Consider the following 22,836-nt stretch of genomic DNA (forward strand, 5'->3'; position numbering starts at 1 on the left):
TATTTCTGTCTTCATACTTCAATGGTATAGTTTTATTAACATAACTTCAATTACTGCATGCACTTGCATAAATGTGAAAATAATCTTGTTTAACTGTTTTAAAGCAATTACAGAATAAAAGTACCATTGATACTCAAATCTGTTAATAAATACTGCACGATAATTGTGATGAATGCAGCTAACAGAAAGTCTATCTTCACTCAACTCACCTCTTGATCAACTTTGCCCTGCCCAGAACCAGTGATCTGCAAAAATCCTGTTCTGAAATACGTATAGCAAATTACAAATCAAATAATATTCAAATTTGTGTTTAAAAATGTATAGATTTTAAAATCTAACACCACCATTTATTTACTATTATTACAATATAAAGATATTACAAAGATGGCAAAAAGCAAAGCAAAAATCACATTTCTTAAATTCACACTAAATAGTAACCTGAGGTTTTAATCCTTATTGGTCAAAGGGACACTGTTGCAAGCTGAAATCCAACAAGCTGCTAAACCACAATGGAGTAGGAAAACATTGGTTAGACGCTTTAAGTGGCATCTGACAATAAAACATTTGTCTAACTAACTGTATATGTCACATGTATTTCACTCTGCTAACAAGTGGTTAAAGTTAAAGTTTGTTTTTGTTTAACAGCATCACTACAGCACATTCATTTATTAATCGTTGGCTATTGGATGTCAAATATTTGATAATTCTGAAATAATTCGTAGACCGAGAATTAACTATGCTTATCTGTAATATCCTCGATACTTCAGACAGACCTAGTTAAACAAATGGATTGATTTCCCCACAAACTAAACATTTCACAACTTACCTTGACCTTGAACCAACAGATGTCATCCCTAATGCAACTGGTCTGGTAATATTAGTTTTATGCCTGTCAAAATAATTAAAGGAATCATAAGGATTTTAACACAGTTCATATATTTGTTTCATATACCTAATTTCAACAAGGGATTAAAACACCTACTAAATATAGTTTAAAATTACAAAACTTTGATCATAGTTAACTTTATTATCCGGAAAGTCAGTTACATTAAATTTTGGGTAGGTGTGTTTTACATTTTCCAATATCACAACATTTAACTAGATCATGTAAAATTTCATATGGTACTCTAATTTATTCCTGGTCATCTTCCAAACCTGACTGATGGGAGTTATAATCAACAATGCTATAGTCAATGACATATAAAACTGAATGTTTAGCTAGGCAATTATAATAATAATAAAAAATTATACAGTTATTCACTGTGCACAACACTATACACTAAATGCTTTTCAAATGTATCAGGGCTCACACTGGAACAAATTTTGGCCCAGCCAATTTTCAGAAATGAAAATAATTAAAATGTGGTTAATTTAAGGAATATTTTATTAGCCAAAGTCTTTTTTTTTCTTTCTTGTGTTTTTTTTTCCATTTTGTGTAAAAATTAGCAGTTGGCTAATATGGCAATGTACAGGGTGTGCCCTGATGTATGACTATGAGATCAAATGGCCTGTTAAGTCACAAAATATCATACCTTTCAGGATACAACTTTTGATGTAGGGTAAGGTTGTGTGTTGTATTAAACTGCAGAAAATATCTGGAAATAAAGAGAATCAAGACATGACAATAAATCATGATATTCAAAATAGAACAAATTGTTACATACAGGAAATAGACCTGCTGGGTATAAAATACAATATTTGAAAACATGGAAGTGAGTTTCTAAGATTTATGGCGATAAAGAAGTGATTGTTTGTCATGCAACTTATAAACATTGACAGTTGGGGGAAAAAGGGAGATAAAAAGTTTGGTTAATTGTGGATAAGGAACCATTTTGCTAATACTGGAAAAAGACCGAAGCTTGAAATAGGAACTGTATTCTTACAGATGTCATTAGTTGCCTTCAGAATATGAAGCCATGTCAGGTCTCATGGCAACTATAACATACAAGACTCCACTGGCCACTAGATAATAGGTAAGTACACAGTGACCTTTACAGTAGAGACCGCACCGGAAGACTGGTAGCGCCTCTCACATCCGTTACACCATTGCCGAATGCAAGGTTTGAAAAGCACATGTTAGTTAACGTCTATAAAAATTTATTGTTTAATATTGGAAGAATACCAGTACTTGTATCAGGTATAAAATACATTGATAAAACTTTATAACAAATATAGAACTCGTGTTACTTGCCACTTTACGTTTTATTCAGTGGCAAAGTGAAAAAGTAGCGATATCGCATTTAATTATTGAAAAATAGTGTTGTTGTCATTATTGCAAGTATTTATTTTTGTGAGGTAATTAAATTTAATTTATTACTCTTGCAGTACATGACAAAATTTAGATGTTTTGATTTATTGTAGAACTGTGATCGCCCATTAACAACATCTTCCTGTTTGTCTGTTTACTACAATCCAAGATGGCAGATATTTGTTTACATTTTCAATGATTTGTTATTATGAATACATTTATTGTGGCCCTGACACATCTGTTGTTAGGGAATCACATAAAAATAATCCCTATAACCACATCTTTATAATTAACGGATGTAGGACAAAATGTCACTGGAAAAAATGTCAAGTCAAAATATCAACTATTAATGTAATGTATTAAAGTGGAAGGACGTAAATGTTTTATTTAACGACACACTCAACACATTTTATTTACGGTTATATGGCATCAGACATATGGTTAAGAACCACACAGATATTGTGAGAGGAAACCCGCTGTCGCCACTTCATGGGTTACTCTTTTTTGATTAGCATCAAGGGATCTTTTATATGCACCATCCCACCGACAGGATAGTACGCACCACAGCCTTTGTTACACCAGTTGTGGAGCACTGACTGTAATCAATTAAAGTGGTACCCAGGTAAAAATGTCAACTTTGACATTATACTTAATGTGTAAAAAAACTTTTTAAAATCCTAACCATGTATTCTACGACTTTTCGTTTCACCAATTAAACCACTGTTTGCACACCTTTGACAATGACAGCACTAAATGTGTATATAATTGTCTCAATAACACAGCATGGGTGATGTAAAAAAAAATTAATGCCACTAACTTATTTAAAAAAAATAAAAAACCATACAAACAACAATGAAGCATTCTCTCTAATTATTCCAAATTTTGTAATTATGAAGAAACTCGATTTCCCAAAACCTAACACATACATCTGTTATCTCTCTTGCTCTGTCCTTCTTTTCCTCTCTCCCCCTCTTTCACTGTCTCACTTCTCTCTATCTCTCATATAACACACACACACAAATTGACATTTGACAGAGATACAACATTAATGGTACACATTTTGTCTTCTTACATATTGACCATTGACCTGTATATCACTTTTTCCATGGCCGACTGATGCTCTTTACTCTGTACAATAGAATGCTGTGATAATGACGATGATGGTAATGTTCATTTGTAATGCACAAATGAGTTTTATTACATTCCACATGTTGTATGATACATGTATACATGCTTGCAACAAAAATGGCCGTTTTCTTATGTTGAACCCTTTTTGGGGGTGGCTGGTTATTATAATGACCAATTAGTTGATTATACTGATTATATTAATGGTACTGAAGGTATTTTATTTGAAAATAATGAATACATTCCTACAATTTTGAGTGTGTCAAACTTTTTTTTTGTTTTTTTTTGCAAAACGGAGTTACCTACCCTGATTACAAATGTTTTATTTTGGGGGTCGGGGCTAATTGAATTTGAATTTTTAAAACATTTTTTAAATTCTTTTAAAGGTATTTCTTCAGTATAGCAAAAAATCAATATCATTCTTGTCATATTTAAAAAGTGTCCGCGGTCCCTATTTACAGGACTTCTTAATTTGACAATGTATATCTCTCAATGCTAAAGAATGTATGGAGGATACTTTTATGCAATGTATATATATTGAACAAAAAAAGAAACTTCCGATTTGTACATATAGTATTTGTTGTGTTAAAGAATTCATTGTGTAATGAAATTATATAGGTAGTATTAGCCTTGAGCTGTATTATCAGGATTCATGAATTTTATCGATTATTTTTGCACTGTTAATCGTCGACAACATGAAATTCAATTTGTACGTGCATGCATGGTTCGACATGTCCCGTGTAGTATTCGGTCAATTTGTTTTACTTGTCTTACTGACATTGTTGTCAAGTGAAGGAAAACGCTTCAAAATCTTTAAACAACTTAACGTTTTTTTACATTGTAGCATTTTTAGTATGCCAAGAATACCCAATAATTTACGCGAACGGGCGATTGGCATGCTTGATGCTGGCATGTCGACAGAAGACGTTGCAAGGCATGTTGGGAGTTCTAGTCGAGCGATACGAAATCTTCGCGTAAGATTTCGAACGACAGGAAGCACCAACGACTTGCCACATCGTGGACGTCCGCGTGTTACAACGCATGGTCAAGACTGCTATATCATGAACACGCATTTGCGCAATCGATTCCAAACTGCCACTGCTACTGCTGCAAACACACTGGGCTTCATAATAACCGAATCAGTGGGCAAACTGTTCGTAATCGTCTGCGGGAGAACGGTTTACATGCACTACGTCCTTACGTCGGATGCGTTTTAACGCAACGTCATCGTCTAAATCGTGTTAATTGGGCACGTGTACACACTCGTTGGATACGGCGACGCTGGAATACCATTCTTTTTTCGGACGAATCCAGATTTTCTTTACAACGTGGTGATGGCAGGGTGCGCGTCTACCGTAGGAGAAATGAACGCTATGCTGACTGTTGTGTTATTGAACGAGCTCGCTTCGGTGGCGGGGGTTCTGTCATGGTCTGGGCAGCCATTGCCCATGGTTATCGTTCACCACTAGTCGTCATTGATGGCAATTTAAATGCTCAATGTTACTGCGATGACATTCTTGCTCATCACGTCATTCCTCTGTTCCATAAACGCCAACATCTCGATTTTTCAGCATGATAATGCCACCTCTCATACAGCTAGTGACACTGTAAATTTTCTTAGGACAAATAACATTGATTTCATTGATGACTTGCCCGCTAAAAGTCCTGATCTCAACCCCATCGAGCATGTCTGGGATAGTCTGGACAGACGATTGAGGCGTCGTCCCAACCCACCCGCTAACGTCAACGTACTTTGTCAAGCGCTCATTCAGGAATGGAACAATATTCCACAGGCAGAAACCAACACTTTAGTCAATTCTATGCGCCTGCAATGCACTGCAGTGGTCAATTCAAGAGGTGGTCATACCCGTTATTAAGTGGGTGTTTTTATTTTTAACCCCTACCACACTTGGTCAAAATTTCTCCCAGTTTCTGTTAACCTATGGCCATGATTTTTGCACCAAACGATGCATCAGGGAACACTCTTTAAACGCATATATAACAATTATTCCCCCGGTTTGTTTTCATCAAGTTATGTTCAAGCAAAGTTAGCGGAAGTTTCTTATTTTTTTCAGTATATCTTGAGAAGAATATGATTTTCAAATCACCTAAGTATGAAAAACAGAGTCCCACTTACGAATAGATCTCCCAGGAGTCTGCTGTTGGCATGATTCTCACCCAGCCACCTCTCCTTTGATCCTCCTCTTTAATTCGCCTCACCATCTTGATCTCTTCACTGTTCAAACCAGACATGGCGGAATTGGAACTCGGCTTTTCATTAAAAATGGAAGCGACTGGAGTATTGGCAGACATGGGACGTGGCTTCTGTAACACACCAAACACTAAATGTAGTCTGCTAAAGCAAAGTTTTATAATGCTACCTACATCTGAAACTGCTAATGATTTATTTTTACTGTGAGTATGGTAATTACTACTGAAATATAACTACTGCTATACAGTACTACCAAAGCTACATATTGTCAACAAAATATATATTAGACTATACATCAAACCTTTTCACTCTAAGTGGTATGCTTAGAAGTTACCCTAATGCCCCCCACTACCCCCAAACAAAAACAACAACACAGTGATTTTACTATAATTACAATTAAAAAAATGTTCAGAGATTATTCTTCTAAATGGACCTGGTATCATTATGTATGAACTTACCCTTAAAGAAGATCAATATCAAAAACAGAAAACATTAAAAATAGACCTGTGTAAATTATTAAAAAAATTACTGATGGTGTAATTAACTGCCATGCTATTATCCAATTAAGCCACCACTCCACTATTACCCCTCTACCTTGTAACACTTTAATATAATCCAGTCTGAAAAAGTGTTCTTTCCTTGATTTGATATGTAGAGAATACAGTACACACCTAAAGTTACTGTTTGGTGTGTATTTAAGTGTAGTCCATACTTCACTTTAGTCATTTTAAAACAATGACTAGCTATTAATACCTTGTAAAATCAACAAACAATAGCAGTAAATATGGACACTGCCAATCCATTTTCAATAGTACATTGTATTTTATTAGAAGTGACCCTATCTCAAAACATTGATGAAAGTATCCTGAAATATTGCATTTTATTTCATCATATATTACAATGTGCTTAGCCAAAGATGCATTTCACACATTTCCAGTGGTTGTATTATTTTATAAACTATAAAATTATCCACACATTTTTAAACAAATGTTAAAGAAAATTTAATGGTAATGTGTGATCATACGGTTTAAGACTGTTGTCCTGGAAACATTTAACTCAGTTGCATAAAATTAGTGAATTATTGTAAAACAAGAAACCTGAAAACAGTAGCACAGCTCCATTAAGTTTGGTACCCTCATTACCGACATTATTTAATTTGGTTTGTATCTTCAAATAAATAATTTTACACATATTTAATTCCCCAACCATCCATCATGCTTCATGTTGTTTTTGAAATATTTTGACTTCAAGCAAGCCAAGCAAATTAAATTGAAGTAGATTTTATCAAATATTGAAATAATGTTTAATCTACTAAATTAGTTATTACATTATATGTCATTAGTTAATTAAGGTCAGCTGAATTGTATCAGTACAACATGCAATATAAAATAATCAATATGTTATGTCACTCTTTATATAAGAAGTGCATCAAGGTTAAAGATTACCAAACCAAAGTACAAAACCGGGATAAATAATGAAGCTGTAAAATATGCATGAGTATAAGATCGTGAAGCAGTGATAAATAACTCAGTACCCAAAGTAGTGAATAAATTCAGTCAACTGTTATTTTCACAATACATGAGAAACACGAGCGTGCAAAACCATGAGAATATACAATCACAACATGCCATGGACACACTTACCGAAGCCGCAGATAATGGTCTAACACGAGCTGACTGCAATTATACATTAAATCCACATAAGTATGGGAGACTGTCTAAAGCGTTTGTCAAATGACTAAATGAACAAAAACTAACAAAAGAACTAAAGGTGTTATTAGCAGAAAATAAACGTTAAAGTATTCTAAAACTGAACCAACAATTACACTGAGTTGTGTAAACTAATAAAACATTGCAAAATTACAAAGTACTAGTGATATTGTAAGAAATAAAGTGTACTATCTTGAAATTTTAGTCTCATTTGATTGTAACATTTAACATTTCCAACATAAATAGAGAACACTACATCTGTGTATGTTACATGTAGATGCCACTTATCTTATTGTTTCACAATGTATTAAATGTAAATGTAAATTAAAAGTAAGTTGGATAAATTATTAAACAAGTTTTAAGATAAAGGTTACATGTTTTAAGATAAATGTTTCATCACATGTAAATAATGGACATGAATGTGGGTATTCTATTTCTTAAAATCTGATTTAAAACAGAAAGAAAGAAACAGCCTTTACAACTAAAACTGATTGTTGCACTTGTACAGTTAATTTGTACAGTCAATAGTAGAAATCAGTATCTGTTATATTAATTTTTGTGGACTGCGAAGCAACCAGTCAATATTTTACACATAAAATGATTATCTAACATACATGTATGTTGGATATTGCCATATGATACCATAAATCTCACATGGTAACTTGATGTACAAAAAGACCGATTGCTACAAATGGTAACATTAAACATGCACTTGAATATCTAAACTGTACATGTTTATCAACTCAATCTAAAAATACCACTGGTATTGTTACATTCTTTTCTGGTTGTCTGATAAATGAATATAAATCTATACAACCTTTTCTTACTGAATTTATTTCAAGTTTTTTTTTAACCAAAACAACAAGCTGCTTATGTTAAAATACATTGTTAAAAATCTTTCTGCTGAATACAGCCCTACTAAACCATTAATTTTCTGAAAGACTAATACTGAATCTATAAAGTGATTAGTGTTAGAACAGACTACATGTAAATAACGTGAAATTGCAGTGACATAAACCTCAGAATAAATTCTATCAAATTATTGAATAATTTCAACTCGGGAGAGAAACTGAACAAATGACCAAACTCAGAATAGCAGCTGCCAAAAAATAAATGCCTGAAAAATTACCACTAAGATGTTTTCATCATTACTGACCATGATGGAAAACCATTAAACTGAAACCAATCATTTTAAAATAAAAAGAATTGTCATAAATGGAAAAAAAGAAAAGAAATGACAATAATTAAATATCAGACACTATTTATCAATTATTGACTGTCACCGAGGGCAATATCCATTTATTCGGTCCATAAAACATGATATTACCCAAAATGTGGTCAATAATTTTATTACATAATGTTATTCATAAGACTTGTACATTCCTGCTTTGTTTATCAGAATCGAAATACGCTAACGCTTATAATTTCCCGCAATGCGTTACAACTGATGGGATTTAGTGACGTCATGTAATCCTATGACGTTGTATGACAAGCAAAGGAATGCGGAAACAAATTGTGGAAACATTACCAAGACAAAAATCAAATTCGAGACATTATAACCAGCAAAAGTGTCAAAATTATATTAATAGCAAAATAAAACACAAAATGTGATAAATTTGAACATACATTTATACTTAACAGTTACTGATTACCTCCAAATGCATTTTTTATTTGTGACATAAAATTCATAGAGTGCCGATTCCAAATGCATTTTGATGTATCATGTATGTTTCTAGATCTGCGATATTCCTTACACAACTTGATGATTACTGACCGTGTCTTTGTCGTATTTGCGGGATTAAACTCAATATGAATAAAGATGTTATCTTTTTGTTGAAAGATAGCAAAGTGTTTTGTCACACAAATTTGTGGTTGTTTACATTAGAATTAGCAGTTGATGTTATGTTACGCTACCTACTCATTAATTGGATCGAATTTTGTCTCATCTTAATTTTCATTGGTTAAATCTCCCAGGGCAATATCACTATTTACGGAAGGCCATGTGACTGGTTTTTGACCAATAAGAATACAGATATATTTTCATTATGTAATAATTGAATTTATTATCATTAGTTATCATGTTATTTATTGTTGTTTAATAACAGAATATGGACAAGTGACTAGTGGTCATTTAAGATGTAAGTAGTATTGGTTAGGCCTATTATTTGTCAATTTGCTAAATGTGAACTGAGGTAAATACATGTATTTTGTAACTAACTTTCTGAGAAGTAAGTTCAACCACCAATTATCTTTTTTTATTTTGTTTTGTCATACCGGTATTACATGTACATTTGACAAAGAAAATTCTAAAGTTTCTGAGATGTAAATTCAACCACTTGTTGTCTTTTTGTTTTCATCAGTCACATTATGTCTGACTAAGAAAATTCTAAAGTTGAGTCACTATTATTAAACAACACTGACCAAATTATTAACAATATTTCTGAATGAGCTTAAATCCTGGATAATGTAATGTCATGTATTCAATATCCTAAATTTTTTATTAAATGTATTATCATCTTATTCAAGTCATTTGTATATTTTTGTGAATTATATTTTAAATAATTCCTATTTTTCTTGTAATAAATATAATTTTTCATAATCATACAATAATACAATAGACTATAAGTATTCATAGTCTTTTTCTTTTATATAACAAAATGTGGCACAACTCAAACCGTTAAAACATTATCAACCTTAGAACAGTTGAAAATAAGTGATCAAACTCAAACATCAACTATAATAAACCTTAACTCAAAGTAAATTACTAAACAAAACAAAATTACCATGTAAGCTTTTTTCATTAATGCCTATGGAGGAGAAAATAGATTTGAAACCAATAATTCCAAAGAAAAACTATCAAGATGAACAGGAGTTACAATGTGTTGGTAATAGTTCCTGACCATCCACTACTATTCTTAAAGAAACACAATTTTGCTTCTGGACATACAAATCCACATATAACACACACACACCCCCCCCCCCCCCCCCCCCCCAAGTTTAATAACCCTCTAATTTGAATAAGGTATAACATATAGCAGCAGACTTTTCTCCAATTCTTAAACAAAGTAACAATCAAGTAGTTTGGAAATAATCAGTACAACCATCTGTAGAATAGCAAACACACAGTAAAGTATGTATGGATGAATGTTAAATGACACATCAGTATGAAAAACGCATCAGCTACTGGGAGTCAAATAAACATAAACACATGCATCCATGAAGGAATGACCGATGTCTGCATCAAAATTCTACATCTATAATACAACACAGCATAATGAGCTGTGAAATATTAAAATATCTCAGATATCTATACTTAACATTTATAATACATTTTGTGTTTCTTAAAAAATTTAAAACAAGTTCTAGCAAAGGCATAACCCACCCACCTAACAAAATACAGTGCTGCATTTAAAAATAGGCAATACAAACCTGAATGAAAATGGGACTTAACAGAGCTCACTTTAACCTACATTAATTCTTCAGCAAGTAAGCAACAGTTATGGGAGCCAATAATCTATCACTTTGAAGCCAATACTATACTTCATACCACTAAACATGAAAAATGGTCAGTGATATTACCTTTGACCTAGCTGCAATCTTAGCTGCAATATCCTGGTTGCGTTTGCTCTGGTGCATAGTTCTCATCATGGGGTCATGACAAACAACACCTGTAATACACACAACATAACATTTATAAACATAGCATTCGTCACAAGTGTTTTTCAATATGGAAAATATCAACCGAGTGGTATTTGTCAGGGCTCTGCCAAGACAAATAATGATTAACTAGAAGTTGATATTTTACGTATTAAAAAACACGAGTAATCAATTCTGTTTAAAGTTTTAATTACACCACTAGAGCACACTGATTTATTAATCATCAGTTATTGGATGTCAAACATTTTGTAATTTTGACATATAGTCTTAGAGAGAAAACCCACTAATTTTTTTCCATTAGTAGCAAGGGATCTTTATATGCACCATACCACAGACAGGATAGAACATACCACAGCCTTTGATATACCAGTCATGGTGCACTGGCTGGAATGAGAAATAGCACAATTGGCCCACCGACGGGGATTGATCCCAGACCAACCGTATATCAAGCAGACGCTTTACCACTGAGGTAAAATAACATTTTTAATTCAAAATGTAATAAATCATAGTTATAAAATCACCATCATCGGTAGTATGACATCATGACTGGCACAAATGTAGTTTGATGTCATGCACTTTAACTAAATCATATTGACGTTTTACGCTCAGGTATGCAAGTCTTGATGACATGTAAACAGATGACCCATTTGTCAGCCAAAATATAATCAGATTAATAATGTAAAATAATAATGGATTTATGACATAGATATAATGTGTAAGTTATAGGATATACGCTCCTAACTGCAAACACTTTGCATTCTCAAATAATAGAATACCTGGTTAAACTGTTAAACATGCTTTCTCATCTTAATAAAGTATGAACTTTTATAAAATACTGGTATTAAAAAACTGCGATTCTTAAAGTAATATTAGGAAATATTTAAAGTAAAAAAAAACCCATCTATAAATTCTTTATATTTTAATACAAAAACAATCACAAGCCATGAACAATTTAAGCACCAGCTAACAGTAACAACAACAGGACCTGTCTTTACTGCAATATTATGAGCAGAAACTAAGAATATTTTATTCTAACCTGCCAGTCCAAAGAGATCGCAGAGCAGATTGCTTTTGATTTTCAAATCTAGTGGAGTATCACTGAAACACAAAATAAAAAAAATATAAAAATATTTAACACTTACAGTGCTAATAGGTTTCTCATGAAATTGCTATAAATATCATTTAGATATGATAATTATGCATATACATGTGTGTGTGTGTCCTAAAGAAACGTTACTAGATGTGAAATTGTATTTAAAAAAAAAAAAAATCAAATTTTATGTATGTAGTTTCTTTTGGACATCAGTATATTAATTATGAACAAAGGACAATATATCATGGTCTAGATGGATTATTTGTAAAATCCACCAAACTTCGCAAAGATGTCCCAACTTATTTTCAGATGATTTCTGAGCTTCAACTTTCAAATAAACATTATTTTATCATATGGTGATTGATTCCTGCTTTCCTAAAATACTCCAAACATGTCTAGAGATTAACAGAACTGATTGCCTGCCTTCCTAAGTATATTTTAAAATATATACATTACATTATTTGAACACTAGAGATACCAATACAATATTATTTGTATTTCGGAGAGGGTCTTCAAAGCTGAACAACATGCACCAAATCCTTTTGCACTTGCAATAAATATATCTTTAATTAAACAATGGCATATATTTATAGAAAAGAAAATGGGCATATTAAACCACAAGCAGTTGTAAACATGTTCTGATTCAAAGTAAACACAATGAATTACTTTTAACAGATGCTAATTAAAGAATTATACCACTTAAAAAAATACTATTAATAACAACAAACAACAGTAGTAAAACACAGAAATATATTAATGCAAATTAACACTGATCACATGATGCACTAACCATGCAAGAGATGGAGACAGATTCACTTCTAGAATCCATGGTTTCAAATTTTCATCAATCAAGATGTCAAAGCCATATAATTCTGAAAGAAAGGATATACAAAACTACATTTATATAATTAACATCTAATGCTAAAATTATTGCAAATTCAATACATATGACACAATAAATTGAAACCCCCCCAAGTAACCATCATTCTATTACTAAAAATTTCAATCAAAATTACAATCACAGTAATATTATATAAGAATACAGAATATAAATGCAAATTATTTAGGGAATAATAACAACAACTGATTTCTAGTTTGAAATATATTTTTTTTCTAATGCATTATAGAGATCTCTTACCAAAGCAGTTTCCTCTGTGTGGCATAAACATCTTGCATGCTGTTGCAATTTGAAGCTCAGCAGAGATGATCGTTTTGATGACCACATCTTCAATGCGCATCATTAGAGCTGAAGAAGACAAATTGAAAGCTTACTTCAAAAGCTACAAAATCTGCATTAATAATATTAAAAAACCCCAAACATTTTAAAACAGTCATCAAAGATTACAGGAATTTATAATTAATATTCAATAACAAATTATTTAACACATGTTAGCCAAATTTATAACAATTAATTTATATTAATAACCATAAATCGCAGATTATTTAAAGTAGTCAATAACAATTCAGTAAATATTTGTTGTTGGCAAAACATCTACTTTATTAGTAAATAACTAAATATGAAATCCTGCAAAACTAAAATATTGTTAAATGTACAAGGGTATTTAAATAACTGAATCTTAAGAATTTTAAATAATTTTACCTGCAGTATCTTTCCCCTCAGATCGCAAGTACCGTAACATGGCTCCCAGAGACCACTTATTGCCATAATCTTCAACTTCAGGGTCATCATTTCTGCAAAAAGAAAAAACCCCACCCAGTTGCATGTAATTTATGGATTATCATTTTGTGTGTGTAATGAGATGTGTAAAAGTTCAGTGTTTTGTTTTAATGAATTAGGATATGAACATTCACAGTATTCACTGGCTAAAGTATTTTCTTTAATCAAATCATGGCAACTGGCTCATTGTTCACAGCGTATTTAAGGCAACCTAAACAACCATTCACACATGCACATACCAGCACGGGCACTCCCCTCTTTACTGTCCTGGACGGAGAAACCAGCGAATGTTGACATGTGCACCCATTACAGGTGTGCGCTACAACAGCTTGTTCTGAATGTGCACATAAAACACTATGACCTGACCTGACCATTCACCCATAATTATTCTTAAACCTGCATTCCCACATAATGTGACCAACTAACAGTCTATAGTATGACAGTAATTTATTGCATTTAAACAGAATTCATATTCATATGGTCAAAACAAATGACTGAATTAAGTGAATCAACTGATACAAACTTCACATAATCTTGATTCTTCTTGTTTACACTGTAGTTTGTCAAATGCATGCACTGATTCCTGAGACTTCGATTGCTTTTTTCAAACTTAACTGTTGCAAATCTAAAAAAAAAAATGAAAAAAAGAAGAAGAATTATTACAATAGCTAGAGTGTCCAAAGTCAACCTTCATTTGCTAGACACATTTCATTTTGTTAAATTTTATAACCAACAAATGACTAAATTCAATGTTTACAAATTACAGTAAATTATAGTAAGCTATTTCGGGTTCAAATTGACAAAATGCAATAATAATGCTAGTCAAAACTAAATAAATTCACTTATAAACATTAGGCACACAAGAAAGTTTATTCCATTAAATGATTTTCATGCTAACATGACTGACAAGGTAAAATATTTAAGTCACCTGTTGTTTTTCCCACAAAGGCTAGCTAGCTATGCAATGTCCAATTCATAATAAACAATAAAATGAGACATGCATCAGTTACTAATAAAAAATATGTGTGGGAATTCTAAATGCTTAACCTTCTGACTACTGCAGGCGAGATATAGCACCCGCCGTATACAGTGCATTTCCCAATTCATATTTCCCACCGTTTTGCACACAGCATTCACTGGAAATAATAACAGAACACAGGAAATAGGTTATTTGAGAGTATGGCAGCTTTCGGTTTTGTTTTTCAATGGAAAATACCTGGGAATTTTAAATTGAAAAAGTGTTTTTTTACAAGTATTTTTTCTAGACACCAATGAAAGAAAGAAGTGTTTTATTTAACGACGCACTCAACACATTTTATTTACGGTTATATGGCGTCAGACATATGGTTATGGACCACACAGATTTTGAAAGGAAACCCGCTGTCGCCACTACATGGGCTACTCTTCCGATTAGCAGCAAGGGATCTTTTATTTGCGCTTCCCACAGGCAGGATAGCACAAACCATGGCCTTTGTTGAACCAGTTATGGATCACTGGTCAGTGCAAGTGGTTTACACCTACCCACTGAGCCTTGCGGAGCACTCACTCAGGGTTTGGAGTCGGTATCTGGATTAAAAATCCCATGCCTCGACTGGGATCCGAACCCAGTACCTACCAGCCTGTAGACCGATGGCCTGCCACGACGCCACCGAGGCCGGTAGACACCAATGACGGAATGACGCAGTCATTTTGAGGAATTGATAGCTATTTTGACAGCTAATTTGATATTAAATTTTTATGTTTTACCAACAATGAAAATCACCAAATATTGGGATGTGAATCATAGTTCGTTTTAAAAACACCATTCTGGTCAGAAAAACACAATTATTGGGAATAATGGACATAAATACTAGACATCTGGCCACAAATGCCCACAAATAAACACGTTTTAATTTTTTTGGCCTAATTTTAATCAACATTAACTGATCTAAAATATCATTAAAAAAAACCCCCAAAACAATAATACTTACTGATTCAAATATGAACTTTATTTTATGTATTTATAAAACAATTAAGTGAATATATGTGAGTAAAAGTTATAAATTTATACCCACTCAGTGTGGTTTTTGTTTAAAAAAAATCCAGTAGTCTAAAGTTTAAATAGTCATATTATATATTGACATCTCCAACTGAAAGGACTGAAACGTGAATTAGTAACTGCCTCTCCAGGCACCCAGTTGATGCTATCTTCCGATACCTATGATGATAACTTTTCAAAAAGGTTTGCATACTCATGTGAGAATGACAGTCATAATAAATACAGAATATTTGTGCCTGCATGTCTGACATCTTGTGATGTCATTATATGTGCTCAGAATTTTGTTTACCTTGTGAGACCTTCTTCAAACAAGTAAATAACCAATGGATCATAGGATGTGACAGTTACATAGAGTCTAACATCAAATTTGAAACCTGGTAAAAAAAATCAAGTCATCTCAGCATACATAAAGCAATCAGAACATTGGTTAAAAAATGTAAACAGACTACATAATATGCCGATAAGAAAATCTTTTCATGACATTATTCATCATATAAAAATGATGGTCTACTAATATATCAAGGAACAAAAACCTATTAAGAACCAACACTGAATCATCCCTTACCATCTATACTTGTCTCAATGAGCGATACTTGACAAAATTGGATGAAACAATATAATATCAACATCAGGTGATGACGATTCATTACACCAAACTAATCCAGTACAGAATGCAAGACTAGTTACATGATAACCACGTGTAACATATTACGTCTGATTGGTAAAATCTGCAGGGATCCCCTAAATAATCAAATGAGAATTACACTGGAGTAATATTAGTTTTGACTTGTTGTTTGGTAAATAATAATAAATTACATCACTTGTAAATGAAATATAAGCAAATGTACTGACATAATAATAAACAGTTGTTACTGGAGATTAACATTTTTCAAACATACCGTCAATGAGTAGAGGATTGGAGATATATCTACATATAATAACATTCTCATCTATTGGCACTTGATCGGGCTGAAAAAGAAAGTGCTTGCATTTATATAGCACTGCATAATCTGACAAAAAGTACAACTTGAACGGACTTATAATTTGTTTCTCTAAAAATGAAGTTAACACGCAGAAACTTAAACTTAAAACTGACACTTACATGTACTTATGGGATCTTTAAGCAACAGTGAAAAAATTAACTAATATTTCACAGGTTTGCCAATAATTCTTACATACTGTGGAGAAGGTAAACATATAGAACTTTATATAAGTTGCTTTTGCTTCATATTAATTGCATAAGTTTCTTCTTATTTTCATTTTTATTCAAATACACTGCAGGGTCGAGGTTTCTTTTAAATCAGTAAGCGAGTTGTTGGTAGTGTTTTGTACATATTACTTGCATAGTGTACATAAAACAAATGTCCTACATAATCATATCTTATACGTTTAACCCCATTAAGCAAGAGTATTCTTCTACAAATAATAAAGGTCTTGCAATTAGTATATGTTAAATAACAATTACTCATACCTATAACAAATACTCAATGTATATCTTTAACAAACAAAAAGTACCATAATTATCTAGAAATAAACTACATACATGATTTATCAGAAAAACACCTCTCCCTCTTGAAGATGCCACTGGCTTGACAATCCAATGACCTTTCTCTCTCAGAAAGGAGGCTAAAATAACAATAAGTGTACCACTATTAAAATATCTGTCACGCCTCTTCTTATGTTTCACATATTTTATACGTGGATGGTAATCCTGATGATTAATGTGAAGTAAATAACAATAATTTTATCAGAAAATTAGTTAAAGTAAAAACTATTGTGTACTATTAACACATAGCAAACAAAATCTAGCCATCCAGTGTAGAAACATTTTGCATCCATTGAGGATCCAGATACCCATACAAGAATTAATTTGTGGCTGATGTTTGTGAAGAAATTAGTATACCTTGTATTCACTTTTCATGTTATGTAAAACTAATAATAATAAAAAAGATGCACATTATAGAGGTACATATTTTTTCTTGGGCAAAAATATTCAAAGTCAGGGATGTACATTATATACCAATGTGCTTAACAGGCCTACATTAGAAAATACAGCAATAGTGCAAACATCAAATCTAAATGAGTAGACACCAACCAATAATGTATATAATAATTCATTAAAAGATTATTATTCATAAATACACAATAAAATCTCACAAAAAATTTAGCTGTTGCGGTTAAAACAAGCAGCACATGATTTACTTACAACAAAATTCTTGATATTCTCCAGGCAAAATAAAACTGTTGGGAATGAAGTCAAAGTGTTTCAAACCCTACAATAAAAAGAAACAAAATCAGAACATAAAATGAATACCTGTCATAATGAATGCTGAAGAAGGTGCTTTTTGACAGTGTTCTGCAATTCTCATGTACAAATGCATTTAACATTGTAAAAACATAATTAAACAAGATAAATAAATGCAGTAACAACCAATGATATTCATACGGTAATTAATTTAGATTTTCACTTATCCATGTTTCCAGTTAAATCCCATTATTAAGCAAAAATTGTGTCCAGTATAGACAATCCTAAATATAAGTTGCAAAATTAACAAACTGACCTTAAGTTGCTGCATTCTCTGAATATTTTTGAAGAGCCTGTCCTTTCTTGTTAGTTCATAGGATCTATTGAAACAAAATACACAGTGAGATAACTGAATAAATAATAATGAGTACCATTATGCAATATGTATGGAATACATCATTGGTCACATATATATCATTACATTCCTATAAATGTGTAATATTGCCTGACAAAAGAAAGAAAGACATTTTGTATGTAACAATGCATTCAACACATTTTTATGAATGCTCCTGTCATTATAAAAAAATTTTTTATTTAAATACAAAACTTAACATGTTTTGATATGAACATACATAGGTACAACTACATATAACATTTCATAGGTCAAATAATTAATTTGTGAGAAATGTTCTAAACATAAAAATGCAGTGTCAAGAGTTAAACACCAAACACCGATGATGTTGCTACAGCCATTGTCATTGAAAAAATAATACCTAAAGATATCTCACCTTCTTACTTCGTCAAGGTGAGACAAACATTTACAAAAAATATTCACAAGCCATTAGCCAAATCCATGAAATTCTTTCTTAGATTTTTAAACAGAGATGTGACAAGTACAGGGCTAGAAATGAAAAAAAAAATCTACATGCACCAGGTGCATACTGAAAAAAATGTTACATGCACCATTAAAATTCTGCATGCACCAAAGATAAGGTAAATCCTGTTAACAATGAGGAAAATACTATTTTAATTACCTTGATTACAGTGTTGATTTTTTTTTATACGAAGCTATTCGGAATTATTCGGCAATACCTATATTTATTTGTTAACAGTACCGAAACGTTATACAACTGCGTTTATTACTGATTCTTGATCAAATTTGATAATTTCACCCAACGTAAACGCCTTACAGAAATCTATAATAGGCCTATTACAAAAACATACGAATATTTGTGTTGTGTATTACGCAAGTTATCAACTTTTTTAACTCGATAAGATCTGTTGGTATATAAATTAGCCTACGGAATTCGACGAGAAGTTGCGATTGAAATAATCACTGGCTCACTTCGAGTCAACTACGCGAGTAACGCACCTGCACGTTCGCAATCATCTGATCAAGTGTCCATATCTGAGGTCGAAAATGTACAAGGCAGTTACGGTACTTTGTATTAATCACAGATCTGGCGGAGTTCAATTTGTCAGTGACGACAACAACTGTGTTATGCGCGTGGATACCCCAAAGTCGGTCTCGACCACCTTCCCTAATACCGTTCACGGATATAACCGAAATATTGCCGGCAATTTTCGCAAATATATTTCACGGAAATGACCGAAAGGGCGCCATTGTTGTAAGTAGGATTATGGGATACAAAATGGATGCGCCCATAAGATAAAAGTTATCGTTTTCATGTGGCGAACAGATTACGAAATGCATACGCAAAATTCAACAACTTGAGTCTGAATCTGATAGACAACAGGATACTAGTATACGCAATACACAGTACTTGAAAAATATTAGCACGCACCGCGTGCACCCAGTTTTAAAAGTTACATGCACACGCAAAAATTAGCATGCACTGGTGCATGTACTAACACTGCATTTCGAGCCCTGAAGTATTTAAAAATACCTGCTGAAATGATCTTAAACAAGCTGAAACCTCTACATCATATCTAAACAATGATACTTTTTCTGCATTTTAGATCAAATCCATCCCACTTTGTGAAAATTATTTTTTATAATATACAGTCAAACCTGTCCTAGTGGCCACCTGTATTCAGCGGTCACCTGCCTTAAGTGGCCACTTTTCCTCCTCCCAAACGATTTATAACGTAAATGCACCTGCAATAAGCGGTCACCTGTCTAACGTGGCCAGCGGCCACCCAAATCAAATCTCAAATCGCTAAAACACCTGTATTAAGTGGCCACAGTAAATGTTTTCTATAATATAAAAGGGATATTTAACAACAGCGATAAGGTGCAGCAAATAACCGATCTTCACACCTTCAGGAATACTAGTACCCATTCAGTCCCGACATCTCTACTGTGTATCAATTAAGAAAGTATGACTATGAAAATCATATAATTGCCTCTGGGCAGGCTACGCTTAACATTTGTAGATTCACTTACTATGACAATACACCCCATTAAGTAGAAATTAAATAATTAAATGGACAGATAAAACAAACTTGTTGAGAATGGTTAATTTAATACGATCCACTTGCAGTTTTTCTTGAAGGAAGTGACATGTCAAAAGTTTATTTATAGTAAACAGTGAAGCACACATCCATTAATTAGCAGTACAAAAACAAGAAATAACAACAAATGTTTTAAAGACTATATGTCTCAACCTGTCTTAAGCGGCCACTTTTATCTACTCCTTACGTGACCACTTAAGACAGGTTTGACTGTATACCAAAAAAGCCTGAAATCAGATAAAAAGCTGTAAAATCAGATCCCCAATATTAACAGATGGACATTATGCTATGGTTTTATCGCCACCGACTTACCTTGGAAAATGGTTTATTCTCTGGAACTCGGTCATAGTTCTTAGAGTGAATGGTTTAAGATGTGAATTTGTCCAGATCAAGTTGAAATCAGCACTGTTTGGGTGAACCTACAATATCCAGTGGATTTAAAAATGTGAACGGTCAGAACGGCAAATGTTATGAGACTCTTCCAAGTGGTATTCATCATTCAACCAAAGCAGGATAAAGCCAAAAATAACAGCTATTTTTTTTAAATCCTGCTTTCTACATAATAAGGAAAATAAATCAACCATTGTATTTCACAACTTTGCCATCTAATTTTAACAAAGTACCCAGTAATTAGCCCCATATGTATTGCATGTTGCACATAACCGTATCACCAAGAATATCTATACAACAAAACAAACTAGTTCTTATTAAAATAATATATTTTATAATATTAAATATGTTGTTATTATTAAAAATTATTTATTATTACTGTACCTATATTCTAACATTGCATTGTTTATTTATGTTTAAGGTCCAAGGTTAATATTCCTTTGCTGATCATAACTACAATAAAAGTAGTTCTATCCCCAAAGCTATATTTTGGTCGATCACCAAAAATGTAGAAATTTATGTACGTATCATGTATGTCTGATAATGACTGGCAGAAAATATTTACATTATTAATCAGTTTACACGGATAACATGCATTGACACTATAGCGTGCCAGCTTAGGCATATTGTTTTGGAAAAATGTTTACTATATATATATATATATATAAAAAATTAAAAAGAAGAAACCTCATGAAATCCATGTGCAGTTAGGATATTGCGCACGATCTTGCACTCTGATGAACCAAATTTGTATGCCAAATGGTATCTCTCTGGAAAAAAAAGCAATTAAAATTGAAATTCAGTCCATAACTGTCAATGACAGCCTCTAATACTCAACCAGAACTTGAAATTTGTTGTGACAATCAGTAGTAGGGCTCAAACTAAAAAAAGTGTTACCTATGGCAATTTTGAAATATTTCAGTTGTATACAAATACTCACTGACAGCAATTTTGAGCTGCCTACAGCAATTTTAAACTAGTAACTTTTACAACAAATATAAAAACTAAAAATATTCCTTTCAACCGATGACAATAATATTTATCCATTGGCAAAAGGTTATCATTATCGGGTTATTATCTGTACTAAATTGCTGTCCCAAGATGATGTGAATTTCAAGGGTTGCCCAATGTACATAAATTTAATCACTATTGAATATGTCCAAATTCCAAACAAATACTATTTTAGGTGTGTATAACTCTGGTTACCCACTACTGTGGCACTAGTCATCAAAATAAACAAAAGTACTTATGTAGCATAATGATTAAGCATTCTAATTTAAAAATACTTAAACACCCATTGTTACTGAATATTATTACTTTAATTCCAAAAGGAAAATTACTCTCCCCGTATCTAGACTTAAATGGATTTCATTTTATTTTCAACAGATAATGGATTTGCTTAGTTATCTCATACGCAAAATCTTACCTCCAATCAGCTTGTAATCATTTTTCTTATTTAACAGAGGTTCTACACTAAAAAGTATCACAGGAGTACGTTTTCCATATCCAGTCCATTGGACATTCTTAACTCCCAGGCTGAAACAGAAATATGTGCATGTTCAACTGTATCCTAGTAATGGTAAAATATTTAATGTATCTGATGCAGTATTTATTTTAAAGTTATTAACTGAAAACCCATTTAAAGAGAAAACATCTTGTATATGTATGATCCAAAAATCAAAGCTTTTGACATTATATACCTTGATGTAAAAAGACAACAAAAAGTTATTTGTAAATAAGAAATATCTTCTATTTCAAAGTGCAGTTTGTAAAACCAATGGTCAATATATGTGGTAGATAATTTAAATCAGCCATGTTCACCCATACTTAAAAATATCACCCGCTCATGGCTTTAAAATTACACTTCCCAATTACTATTAGACTATTCTTTCTTCAATACCCTTTTCCATTTTGTATGTATGACCAAAAAAAACCCCATAAAAACTACAAATCTTTGAGCAAGTGA

General features: G+C 32.4%; 1 protein-coding gene across 1 annotated transcript in view; it reads right to left on the bottom strand.

Moving 5' to 3' along the window:
• LOC121369993 (tubulin polyglutamylase TTLL5-like) overlaps nt 1-22,836 on the bottom strand; it is a 38,670-nt gene that overhangs the window by 12,650 nt on the left and 3,184 nt on the right. Inside the window, exons 3-21 of the mRNA XM_041495075.1 lie at nt 22,297-22,406; nt 21,558-21,640; nt 20,793-20,899; nt 18,322-18,385; nt 17,967-18,033; nt 17,304-17,386; nt 16,660-16,729; nt 16,050-16,134; nt 14,246-14,347; nt 13,645-13,736; nt 13,183-13,290; nt 12,835-12,916; nt 11,988-12,049; nt 10,874-10,962; nt 7,229-7,261; nt 5,511-5,698; nt 1,533-1,595; nt 827-889; nt 210-261 (exon numbers count right to left, since the gene is read on the bottom strand). Coding sequence (XP_041351009.1) covers nt 210-261; nt 827-889; nt 1,533-1,595; nt 5,511-5,698; nt 7,229-7,261; nt 10,874-10,962; nt 11,988-12,049; nt 12,835-12,916; nt 13,183-13,290; nt 13,645-13,736; nt 14,246-14,347; nt 16,050-16,134; nt 16,660-16,729; nt 17,304-17,386; nt 17,967-18,033; nt 18,322-18,385; nt 20,793-20,899; nt 21,558-21,640; nt 22,297-22,406 — 1,603 coding nt within the window. The remainder of the gene's footprint in view (nt 1-209; nt 262-826; nt 890-1,532; nt 1,596-5,510; nt 5,699-7,228; nt 7,262-10,873; nt 10,963-11,987; nt 12,050-12,834; nt 12,917-13,182; nt 13,291-13,644; nt 13,737-14,245; nt 14,348-16,049; nt 16,135-16,659; nt 16,730-17,303; nt 17,387-17,966; nt 18,034-18,321; nt 18,386-20,792; nt 20,900-21,557; nt 21,641-22,296; nt 22,407-22,836) is intronic.

The sequence above is a fragment of the Gigantopelta aegis genome, chromosome 4 (genome assembly GCF_016097555.1).
Source record: "Gigantopelta aegis isolate Gae_Host chromosome 4, Gae_host_genome, whole genome shotgun sequence".
NCBI classification, from domain to species: domain Eukaryota; kingdom Metazoa; phylum Mollusca; class Gastropoda; order Neomphalida; family Peltospiridae; genus Gigantopelta; species Gigantopelta aegis.